Source organism: Taudactylus pleione, unplaced genomic scaffold, assembly GCF_031769625.1.
Source record: "Taudactylus pleione unplaced genomic scaffold, aTauple2 ptg000041l, whole genome shotgun sequence".
Classification (NCBI taxonomy): Eukaryota; Metazoa; Chordata; class Amphibia; order Anura; family Myobatrachidae; genus Taudactylus; species Taudactylus pleione.
In genome coordinates, this window is record NW_028284443.1 from 38,173,878 (window position 1) to 38,186,122 (window position 12,245).

The following is a 12,245-nucleotide window of genomic DNA, read 5'->3' on the forward strand; positions in this document are numbered from 1 at the left end:
GATGGTCAAGACCATCGCGACCATCTTGTTGGACACTCGTATATGCTGTGGGTGGTGACCCACAGCTATACGAGCGTCCAGGAGGATGCTCCATTTTAATGGAGGAGGGCCCTGATTCAGAGTGAGCGCTCTGGTCAGAGCGTCCGGCTCTGAATTAGGCCCTCTGTCCATAATCTACTAAATTCCCTCCTGGAAGCTCCGATCTCAAAAGATCCTTGGATATTTTTATTGTGTTACCCACCCCCAAATATCGATACATTTTCCAAAAAGTTAGTTGCGCACATATTAGCAGCAATATTTATTGCTCTAAATTGGAAAAAGACCTCCCCTCCACTCCGAGTCAGATTTGGTATGTTGCGACCATGGAGGAGATAACTTATTACCTCCATGATCGAGGGCATGCTTTTTCTCACGTTTGGGCTCCCTGGCTGCTCGCTGAGCGCAGTCCCCCTTCTCCTTCCGCACAATTGGTGCATGGACCCATGGGCAACAGCTGAGATTTATCCTCCGGACAATGTCTGATATGTATTAATTTCTAGACGATATGTCGTGTCTCTCCCCCCCCCCCTCATTTCTCCCTTCTTCCTGTCCTCTTTTTATCCCCCCCTCTTTCTTACCAAGCATTTTTGGAATGGTTCTGTTTGTTATTGTTGAAAATATGGTCTGTATTGGGTTTCTTGTGACCCTGTATTTGTTCTCCTTTTTGTGTTACATTGTATTCTATTTGATCATTTAAAAAAAAGAATTATAAAAAAAAAAAAAAAAAAAATCAGCATTTTTCAATGTTAATGAATAAATATACCATGAAATGCCATATAATTATTTTGAACAGGGAAAGAGGAACAGGCTCTCAAGGGAGAAAGTTGCCAGTGAGAACAGAGAGGGACAGGAACCTAGAGTAAGGGACAGTATGTCAGGAGAGTGTTTGTAACTTTCTCTAGCAATGAAAGAAGACAGTTAAGAAATAACTGAAATGTATTTATTAATATATTGGACTGCAGTTATTTGTTGTAACTCCTCCAGTGCCACCTCCAAACTTGATGTATGTGTTTGTTGTTTGTATAGGAAGGCAACAGGAGCCAGGGTTGGTGCAAGGTTTCTTGGCATCTAGGCACGGCTTCATCCTACCATACCTCCTCAAGACCCATTTCCCAGCCCACACACTTGACTTTTGTAAAATTAAAATAACAATTCTTACCTTCTCCTGGCTGGCTCGAAAGGTTGATATCTGATGCATGGGCCAAAATGCAGGATATCTAGAGGTAGAGACTATCTACTGTAAATGTTAGATTTAGAAGAAAAAATAAGGCAGAGAAAAAATGTTGTTACAGTCAGTTGGCAATAAACCCTTTTTGTGATGATTTTTTTTGAGTCCCTTGTGTCTGTATTATGCACTAATTGAAAGGCACAGTGAAATTCTCGTATACCTGCACAATGCACAAAAGGACTTATTCCGAGTTATTAGCAAAGTTAAAAAAGGAGAAATTTTGCACCTGGACAAACATGCTGCAGTGCAATACATTTATATTTTTATGCAGTCTAAATACTGCCAGCTTTGCATGTTGTCTTCAAATACACAACAGCTTTTGTTTTTCTCTGCAAATTTTATATTACCCCCACCTGCAATACAACATAGTTTTGAATGAAACCATGAAAATATTCACTAGCTTTTTCCTCACATTTCCCCCGGCCACCAGCTCTTACCTCACATTTCCCCCTGCCACCAGCTCTTACCTCACATTTCCCCCTGCCACCAGCTCTTACCTCACATTTCCCCCTGCCACCAGCTCTTACCTCACATTTCCCCCTGCCACCAGCCCTTACCTCACATTTCCCCCTGCCACCAGCCCTTACCTCACATTTCCCCCTGCCACCAGCTTTTTCATCACATTTCCCCTGGGCACCAGCTTTTACCTCACATTTCCCCCAGCCACCAACTCTTACCTCACATTTCCCCCAGCCACCAGCTTTTTCCTCACATTTCCCCCAGCCACCAGCTTTTTCCTCACATTTCCCCCTGCCACCAGCTTTTTCCTCACATTTCCCCCTGCCACCAGCTTTTTCATCACATTTCCCCCTGTCACCAGCTTTTACCTCACATTTCCCCCGGCCACCAGCTTTTAACTCACATTTCCCCCTGCCACCAGCTTTTACCTCACATTTTCCCCTGCCACCAGCTCTTACCTCACATTTAGCCGTGCCACCAGCTCTTACCTCACATTTAGCCGTGCCACCAGCTCTTACCTCACATTTAGCCGTGCCACCAGCTCTTACCTCACATTTAGCCGTGCCACCAGCTCTTACCTCACATTTAGCCGTGCCACCAGCTCTTACCTCACATTTAGCCGTGCCACCAGCTCTTACCTCACATTTTGCCCTGCCACCAGCTCTTACCTCACATTTTGCCCTGCCACCAGCTCTTACCTCACATTTTGCCCTGCCACCAGCTCTTACCTCACATTTCGCCCTGCCACCAGCTTTTACCTCACATTTCCCCCTGCCACCAGCTTTTTCATCACATTTCCTCCTGCCACCAGCTGTTATGTTATATGCACCTTTGTCATCATTTTGTCAGATGCCCCTCTTCCCACCAGCTTTTTCCTCACATGCCCCTCTGCTTTCCAGCTTGTATATCCGCTACCCATCTACCCACAAGCTTTTTCCTTGCATTCATCTTTGCTCACCAGCTTTTTCCTGGCATGTCCCTCTGCCCACCAGCTTTTCACACATATGTCCCTCTTCCCTACAGCTTGTTGTTCACATGCCCTTCTAAGCCCTCTTCCCTACAGCTTTTCTCACATGCCCTCTGCCCACCAGCTTTTTCCTCACTTGACCCTTTGCCCACCAGCCTTTTCCTCACATTGCCCTCTTCCCTTCAGCTGTTTCCTCACATGCCCCTCTTCCCACCAGCTTTTACCACATGTGCCAATCTGCCCTCCAGCTTTTTCCTCACATGACCCTCTGCCCACCAGCTTTTCTTCACATGACCCTTTGCCCACCAGCTTTTTCTTAACAACTACCAACTTATTGATATTATAATATCAACATGGACCAGAATCTCTAAATAATGTTTACAGTACCACGTTGAATCCATGCCATGATGAATGCAGGCTGTTCTGAGGTAAAGGAGGGTCTTGCAAAGTTCTAGATTTAGGCAAATAATGAAGTGAACACTGAACATACCGATGCAGAGTGGACCACAAGTTGGAAGTAATAGGTCCTGCATTGTGTTGCATAAAATAAGTATGTATATTTGCCCGCACACTGAATCTTTTCAGGTGTACTGCTGATCCATCTGAAACAGGCATAATTACATGGGCGTACAAGTCTGCATAAACTGCAATTCCATTGACATGCCCTGTCTGAACTTAACCTACATGCAAACTCCCCTTACCACCTAGTTATATCCCTTCAGCTGTAAGTGGAGATGGGGCTAAGTTGCTTACGGCTCTGCATTGCCCTTAAATGCGTCTTCAGCTACGGAGCATTTGCAGTGCGAAAACACTCACGATGCATCACCCCCTGAGTGTGTGTATATATAATTATTATAGCAAAACATTACATGTTGGGCACAATAACCCTTTTTTTCTCTCAAGTGCATAAGTCTTATTCTGAAATGGTCATTATTTTTTATGTTGTTTGTTTTATTATTAGATATATATAAAAACTTATGGAGAACATGTTGGCTTCAGGATTTTCATGGATTCCCTTCTTCTGTCCTTAACAAGTAAAGTAAGTAATTCCACGAACCTTTCATTTTTCTATGTGTGTTACATTCATGATAATGAAGGAGTAGGGACTTGGGTTAAAAGTATCTTCATGCAAATATATGGATTGTGAGATCTTAAAAAAAACCAACCCAGATAGCATGTATTCTAAATATAATCCTAGCGTTTGGCACTCCCTTTTATCGTACCTAATCTGTCAATGGATTGGTATGGCCAGCAATAGAATTTGAAACCTTTATTTCATAAATAATTGATACATACTGTATGTTGCCAGCATTACTCTATGGGGTATATTTACTACATTGAACGTTTTTAGAAATTAAGATGTTGCCCATAGCAACCAATCAGATTCTACTTAACATTTAACTAGCACCTTCTAGAAGATAATAGCTAGAATCTGATTGGTTGCTATGGGCAACATCTACACTTCTGAAAACTCTCACTTTAGTAAATATACCCCTATGTAAGCATTTCTGATCATCTACTCTTATGCAAAATCATTATTTATCAGATAATGGCCCTGATTAAGAGATTGAGGTATGTACAACTGTGGTGTGTAAAAAATAGACTCTACTGCACTGTGCAAGTTCCTGAAAAAAATAAATGCAGTATAATGTAACTTGTATTTTCGGCCCACTAATCTTGGAATGGTAGATTGAGGGTGTGCAAGTTTAGTATAGTAGGCACATGCACAGATGATGTAGCATGCTCTCTGCAAATGCAGCTAATTTAGACTTGACCTCTTAATTTCAGTCAGTAAGGATTAAGGTTTGTAAAGATATGTGCTGCTGGTAATTATGACGGCAGCATCTCTACTAACTAACAAAAATAATAACTAGGGAATACCGGCGATAGCCGCCTAAGTTATGGAGGATATTATGGATATTAGATTCTGAGGATATTATGGAGATAAGGAGTCTGTAATTTGAGGGCATTTGTCATAAAAAGTTCTGCTAAACAACCACAATGTGACAGCAGTCTGAAAAATCAGTTGATCTTGTTATATTGTGGTTGTGACGTTAATAATCTTGACTGTAAGATCTTTGAACAGCGTGCTCTGGCGACCTGTAAGGGTTCCACCATGTCGATGTCCTCGTGGCTGGCCTCTAGGCATGTATGGTGTAAACAAAGCGTGGAGAAGTGAATAATGAAATAACAGAGCAGTCAGTGATTGAGGTCCCCAAAAGACACACTGATAAATTTGGCTGCAAATAACTGTCACATTTTCCAGTCCACCCAGCAGGTCACATGTTCCAAGTCACCCAGCAGGTGCACAGGGAGAGTTCACCATGACAGGAACTCGTCATATATTGGAGTGTGCAGATATACTCTCTTTCTCTAGAATTGAGAGTTCACCAACTGTCACATTTTCCAGAGAACAATGGTGATGCATTGTAAATGGCGGGCAGACGTTTTGCCACATAACTCTGAAACAAAGCAACCAGTTACAATGCCAGTCTTTCTGCAAATCTACAGACCAAGACCTTTAATTTGGTAAAAAAAATCTCCCTCTCCCTCTCTCTTTAACTAGAGAATTAATAAAAATGGTAAGTGAGCTAAAAAAGAGCGTCTTTTCTCACCTTGCTGCAAATAAGACACCAGCTGCTATAACTTCATGTTGCTTTATTCTCAAGAGGATTTGGGGTGTTTTTATTTTAATAAATTGTTCCACAACTGACAGCATGCCCAAGCAGTCAGTGGCTACCAGCACTTCCTGTTCCATAATAGTTAGTACATTTTTATGTTAAACTATTATACTGAGACTAGCTGCACCTAATGTGATTGGAAGAGTCCCAGCCCTTATGTGTTTTGTAGTCCAGATTCCCTTAGGTGTCAGCTCTGTGCTGTTCAGGCCGGGCAAGTACACATTATTACAGGGGGACCTCACGCTGTTGATTTACCTGTTATTGTGTGACCAGCCGAGATTTGTTCCTTAAGCTAAGTATTACCTGCGTACATTGGTTACAATATATTTAAATGTTGCTTACATATAATGACTCCATATGAAACAGCACATTGGAATGACAGCATGTCAACATGAGCGTGCAACGTCATCACATCATTATTTCGGTCAGAAGAGGGTGTGACTGGTAGCTCCAGTAAGTGTAGTGCTGACCGGCCACCCCATCTGCTGCATGTACTGTGCAGGGTGCCCGCCTGGAGGATGCTTTGCGGGTGCTGCAGTAGCAATCCTAGCTGCAAGATGCTGCTCCAGGGCCGGGGGTGGGGTGGGGTGGTGAAGGTGCCGCCCACAGAGCCTCTGGACTCTGTGTGACCTCAGCTGGCGCCCATAGCTAGTGTTATTGTATCCTGCCAGCCCATTTAATATTGCCATAATGATGCTTCATTTTTCATTTATATTTATCTACAGAGGCTGATTAAGACCTCTTGGGGCCATAGGCAAGATAGTGGTTTTAGGTTATTTGGCCCTCCATTTTTTTTAAAATAAACAAATCCCCTTATGAATTATGAATTCCCTTATGGAAGATCTGGCTCTGTTTACCTACAGTATGTGCAGAGTCAACTATGTCTACACCACCTCCCAGCTTTGAACATCCCGTGAGTCATGCCTCAAAACTGGAGGCCACTTAAGGAGTTTGCAGACACACATATAGCCATAAAGCAGTGGTTCTTAAACTCTGTCCTCAGGACCCCAAACAGTTCTTGTTTTCCAGGTCACCCAGCAGGTTCACAGGTGTAGTCATTACTCACTGACACATTTTAAAAGATTCACAGGAGGAGCTAATTATTTCACTTATGATTCGTGTAAGGAGACCTGGAAAACATGCACTGTTTGGAGTCCTGAGGACCGAGTTTGAGAACCTGTGCCATAGAGAGATACTGTTTACTGTAATGTGCTATGTGTGCTGGGGAAACCAAAGATGCTACATGGAGACGTGCCATTAATCCCATCAAATGGTCTCCATTCAGGAATTAAGATACTGTACATGGAAATGGTGCTGGAAAGACTCATTTAGTCATTTGTTCTATGAGGCTTTAGCAAATCTTCATGGACCATGTTCTTATCAAATGTGAGAAAAGGGTAAGAGACTATTTACGTAGAAACAATTATATATTCGTAAATTCGGGCATAATTTTAGTTATTCGTTATTGCACGTCCGCTGCGACTATGTACACATTGGCAGTGCAATAATGTGCTAACGCAACTGGAGTTATCTTGTGGAAATAGACGCCTCCTGCCAGCATCTGTGAAGCGCTGATGCGTCCTAGGACCCATCCATCGGATCTCTTGCTTGAACATCGGCCATCTGAGCAATCCTTAGGTTAGGATGGCCATGAAATGCACGCAGCTGGGACCAGTGAAGCTGCATTGGAAGACACTGGCCTCAGCATGCCTAAAAAAACAAGGGCATCATGGTCCATTTTTGAAAACACTCCCTGTCATCGCCCTCAAACAGCCGCAACATGTCGACCATGTTGTTGTTTAGGGGCCTCTGCAACCATCATTGCAGACACCAATCCGCACATGCGCAAGACCTTTGTCCTTCCCTTATATGTTTCTGTCGCTACATACAAAATGAGCAACTACCACCTTTCCCTCTAACTCCAACCCCTTTTGAGCCTACTTTAGTTTTACTAAAATCCCATCTTACGTTCGATGTTTTTTTCTGCTAGAAAAACCCATTGATGTTACCTGAACTAAACTGATAAGCACTCACAGCTTTTGCATTTTAATACAATATCTTCTGGTAATGTCATCATTATTAGAAGATATCCTTCTGAAGATATTCTCTATGGAGAAAGAAACGCGTCATGGAAAAGAGCCAAAATATCCCTCCATTCATTATCTCTCCAGCATCCCGCTTTACATATCTACAGCAAGCAGGAGCTATTCAGCCCACAGATGGACAGTACTGGAGAAACGCATATAGACGGCTGTCCTTCACCGCTGGAGGGTGAGAAAGATTGGGGTCTCTACCAAACGTGCCAATTTACACTCAAGCCGTATGCGGGGACTAGTCTGGATCACCCACGTGATTTGTGCTGGTATAAACCGCTGCTTGTACCAGCACAAACAGTACTATATTCCTTTTTATCTATAGCAAAAGTTTGCATCTGGACTGTTTTAAGGAATATTCAGACAGCTTATTTTATAGACTGTACTAATGCACTAGCACTTTTTTAATTGTGGCAACCAGTGGACCCACTGGGGCTTGAAAGTTATTTATGCTAGTTACTACATTAGTATAAGGAGGATAATTGATACGAAGACTGAGAGATCTAATTTTAACCATTTGGTGAATGTTTTTATTTGATGTTTTATTGTGTTTAATGAATGTGATTTATATGTGAGTTGGAGAGTATAATATTTTTATTGAGATATGAATAGGTGCTTACTACTATTCTCTATATTTTGGTAGGCATTCTGCCTTGAAGGGGAACTGGTTATACCCCTAGTGAGCAACCTTCTACACTATCCGACCACTGATAGGGCGCGCTAACTACTATTTTTTGCTTCTGGTAATGTCGCCTCCCTAAGTCAGGATTTCTCTCTAGACGAAAAGTCACTGAATACGTTTATTCCACATCTGGCATAAAATTCTGCATCACTCTTACCTTTCTTATCCCTTCTGTGCCTGCCTAATTCTCCTGACAATATGTTGAAGATGTTAATGTGCTGTCAACTTTCATCAATACTGTTTCCTTTCATATTAAAAATATTTTTTTCAGAAAACAAGTACAGACACTTTTCTTTTATATCTCTCTATTCTCTTTTGACTACTATCAGCTGCAGTAAGAGCTAATGGTGGCAATTCCATGATAAGGTCGTTGAAAGAGATTAGATAAAAACCACTTGTGTCCTGAAGAGAGATCTGAAGATAATATGCTGCAGTAATGAACATCAGTGTGCCGGTGTACAGTACACGCTCATTGAGTTTTGAAATACGGCTCCTGTGATTCCCATTTGAGAGCAGGAAGATGCTCTTTAAAGTACAATATATACCACCCCGTGATATGAATATGCTAAAGATGTCTTATTATATGCCGTTTTTAAGAAAAATCTCTAGCAATTTGATTTCAGGGACAGTATAGATGGGAGAAGTACCCTAAAAAGATTACGCCTTCTGTGTCCCTGAAATTTTGATAACCTATATGTTCCTCTAATAGAGATCTTATATTTTTTTAACTTCCTAATTTAAGTTTTTTTTTCATAAGTGCATTAAATTAGGGTGTCAGTGCTTATTTCTGCTTGATCTGATGTAGGTGATTTATAACAGTGCATGTCCAAGGACCATTGGTCATGGTGCTGATACAATGAGCAGGACTGCATACATATTCACATGTACAAAGTGCATCTTAGCTGCAACTAGTGCTCTTGTCGCACTTTTCAAGCATATTGGATGTTCTGAGGGTATGCAATCGGGAAGCCGGCGGACGTAATCCCGACGGCCGGCTTCCCGACTGTCATATCCCAGCGAGGGTTAAATGACCGGCGTCTAAATATAGACGCCTGTCATTTTACCGACGCCGGGAGACCGGCGCCCGGCATCCCGATCGAAGCGATGTCGGGTGCCGCTGCGGACAGCCGCGGGGGGTGGGCAGGGTTAGGTTTAGGGCTCCCGAGGGGGACTTAGGGTTAGGCACCCCCCCTCGGGAGGTTGGGGTTAGGCTAGGGAGAGGGAGGGTTAGGGTTAGGCACCCCCTAGGGGGACTTAGGGTTAGGCACCCCCCCGGGGGACTTGGGTTTAGGCGGCGGGGAAGGGGGGTTAGGTTTAGGCACTTAGAGGGGGGATTAGGGATAGGCACTGGGGTGGAATTAGGTTAGTATATACTGACCTTCGACGATCGGGATTTCCTCCTCTGCCGGCCTCCTGGTGTCGGGATTCCAAACGCCGGGCACAGGTCCGGCGGTAAATCATACTGATTCCGCTCTGAGTAGGACAATGGAATCCTGCAAGTGCTGTCCTTTACTCCTCTGCCTTTGAACCTCATTGCTTAGAGTGTAGCATATACACAGTTACCCTCTATATGAAATCAAATGCATAATCAACTTGTTTTGTTTGTTTTTGAAGTTGTTGGACTTTATGAAAGTAAATGCAGGATGTAAAATCATTAAATAAGAATTATGGACAATGTGATTTTTATAATTGTTTAACCTCCCTCCCCAACCAGAAGTATGGTGATGTTTCCATATTCAGGACGGGTAGTTTCTAAGGAACTTACCCCAGTCTCTGCAGGTAATGAACACTTTCCAGAAGTGTTAACGAATAAAGAGCTTATTTCATATCTATCTGTAAGGATAGCTGGAGTGCTTTGGTGGCAGTGAGTGAAATCTATTCATTAACTGAGATGTAAATCCATTATCAGTTGTTCGGGCTGTTAAATTACTCTAAAAAATAGGGATGATTTAAGTTTACCAGGGAATGCTGGGAAGATGAATATGAGAATTCTGCTTATCTATCAATTGGGGATGGAAAATTATAAAAAAAATTGCTGTTGAATTATGAATGGTCATCCCCTTATATTTACTAGTATGTTATTTAAAATAATTGTCCCTACATTTATGAGAGAAAGAGAAAACCTTTTCTTTGTTTTACCACTGCACACAAAATGAAGAGATTCAGTAGGTGGCAGTGTATCCTGTTTTATACACTGCAAGGTATTTTGTGTCTGAATAGGAAAGCATTTCTATATGTTACTGATTTATAGACTGATGTGGAGCTGGGAAACTCCTGGATAAGTTATTTATATAAGTTTTCAAAATTGCATAGTTCTATGCGACTCACTTTTAAGGCATTCTGCTAATTTTATGGCATACTTGCCAACTCTCCCTCATTGTCAGGGAGACTCCCTGAAATAGTAGCAATCTCATTGATTGCATCTTACACCATTATGTAGCTGTTATATACAAAAAATAACAGAGATACATTCAAATGGGATAATTGGTGTAAATTCCCTGCATTGGTTATAAGCTACAATGATCCCTATGCCTACATGCATTTTCTGAAAAGTATTATGGTGCATACACACGGTCAGATTTTTCCTTCAGATATGAACGATAACGATTTAAAAATTGTTCAGTCGTTCATATCTGAAGGAAAATCTGACATATCTGACATGCCTGAACGATGGACGATCTACAATGCGCGTTCCCGTTTGTCAGATAACGATATCTGACATCTGATGTGTTTGCAGTCAGACTTGGACGATTCCATTCATTTTAATGCAGTCAAAAATCGTTCAAACCGGTCAAAACTTTGGTAAAATCGTTCAATCGTTCATCTGACAAGTCTGACAAATCTGACCGTGTGTATGCTCCATAAATGTGTTTTCATCAACAAGTAGATCTTACTAACTGCTTTGGGGCTCATTTACATTTGGATGTAAGTCAGGTTTATGACACGCCTCTCAGATGTAGCAGTACACGTCCACTTTACTTCTGCGCTTATAGGTGTTGTTTTCACAATCTCCCTGAAATGTATTTTCAAAAGTAGGCAAGTTTGTTTTATGGTAATGAAATAAAGAAAAAAAATTCCCCCCCAAGCAAAAGACCAGCAATAAGTTTTGAATACTACATGATAATAGAAATCCAGAGATCATTGTTGCATATATTTGTAATGATATGATTAAGCACCAGGCCGCGTCAAGGTGTACGCTACATAATAGCAGCACCCACTTTGGCTGATATAAATGCATACTGTTATGCCACATGATAATAGCACATACATTAATACATATCTACGTCAACTCACCTGGAGGTACTCCAGAATCCAAATAGCACTACAGGAACCAGCACTCCCTCCCTATGCTGGTCCCATCCATGCCCCTCAGAACAGTAATATAAAATGGTGGCTGCTTAGATCCACTAATTATCTTTTACAGGTCCTTTGTTTTCTTACTTAGATTAAACCCCTCCCTTTCATGCACCTTTGAAAGACCATTAGGTTGATCTGAGCAGCAGGGGCGTCTTTAGAGAGGAAGGGGCCAGTGTGCATCCCCGTCACGGGCCCCCTCCTCTCACCCCGGCAGCCCACTGACTGGCTGGCCGGCCACCACAAAATCAGTAGACTCTGGGCACTAGAGTGTGCCCACAGGCTACTTCGCATGCGCAGATTGTCGAGGAAATGGCGTGGCCACCATTTTCCCAGCAATTTTCAAACAGCGTATGCGCAAAACACCGGAAAAATGGCCGCAGCGGCCATTTTCTGGCCTTTTGAGCAGCACTGAGACCCAATGCGGGACATTGGAGAGGTAAGTTTCAGATAATATGGGTGCAGGATGTGCGGTGCTGGCCCCCCTGGACCCGGGGGCCCGTGTGCACTGCACACCCTGCACCCATTATAGATATGCCCCTGCTGAGCAGCCACTATTTTATATTACTGTTTTGAGAGGCATGGATGGGACCAGCATTTGGAGGGAGTGCTGGTTCCTGTAGTGCTATTTGGAGGATCTTTGGGTACCTCCAGGTGAGTTAGCTCTCAACTTGGATATATTAATGTATGTGCTATTATCATGTGACAAATGCAGTATGCAGTATCATGGGCAAAACGGTGG

General features: G+C 42.5%; 1 protein-coding gene across 1 annotated transcript in view; it reads left to right on the forward strand.

Moving 5' to 3' along the window:
- POGLUT2 (protein O-glucosyltransferase 2) overlaps positions 1–12,245 on the forward strand; it is a 77,843-nt gene that overhangs the window by 22,014 nt on the left and 43,584 nt on the right. Inside the window, exon 4 of the mRNA XM_088456649.1 lies at positions 3,655–3,732. Within this exon, the coding sequence (XP_088312775.1) occupies positions 3,655–3,732 (78 nt within the window). The remainder of the gene's footprint in view (positions 1–3,654; positions 3,733–12,245) is intronic.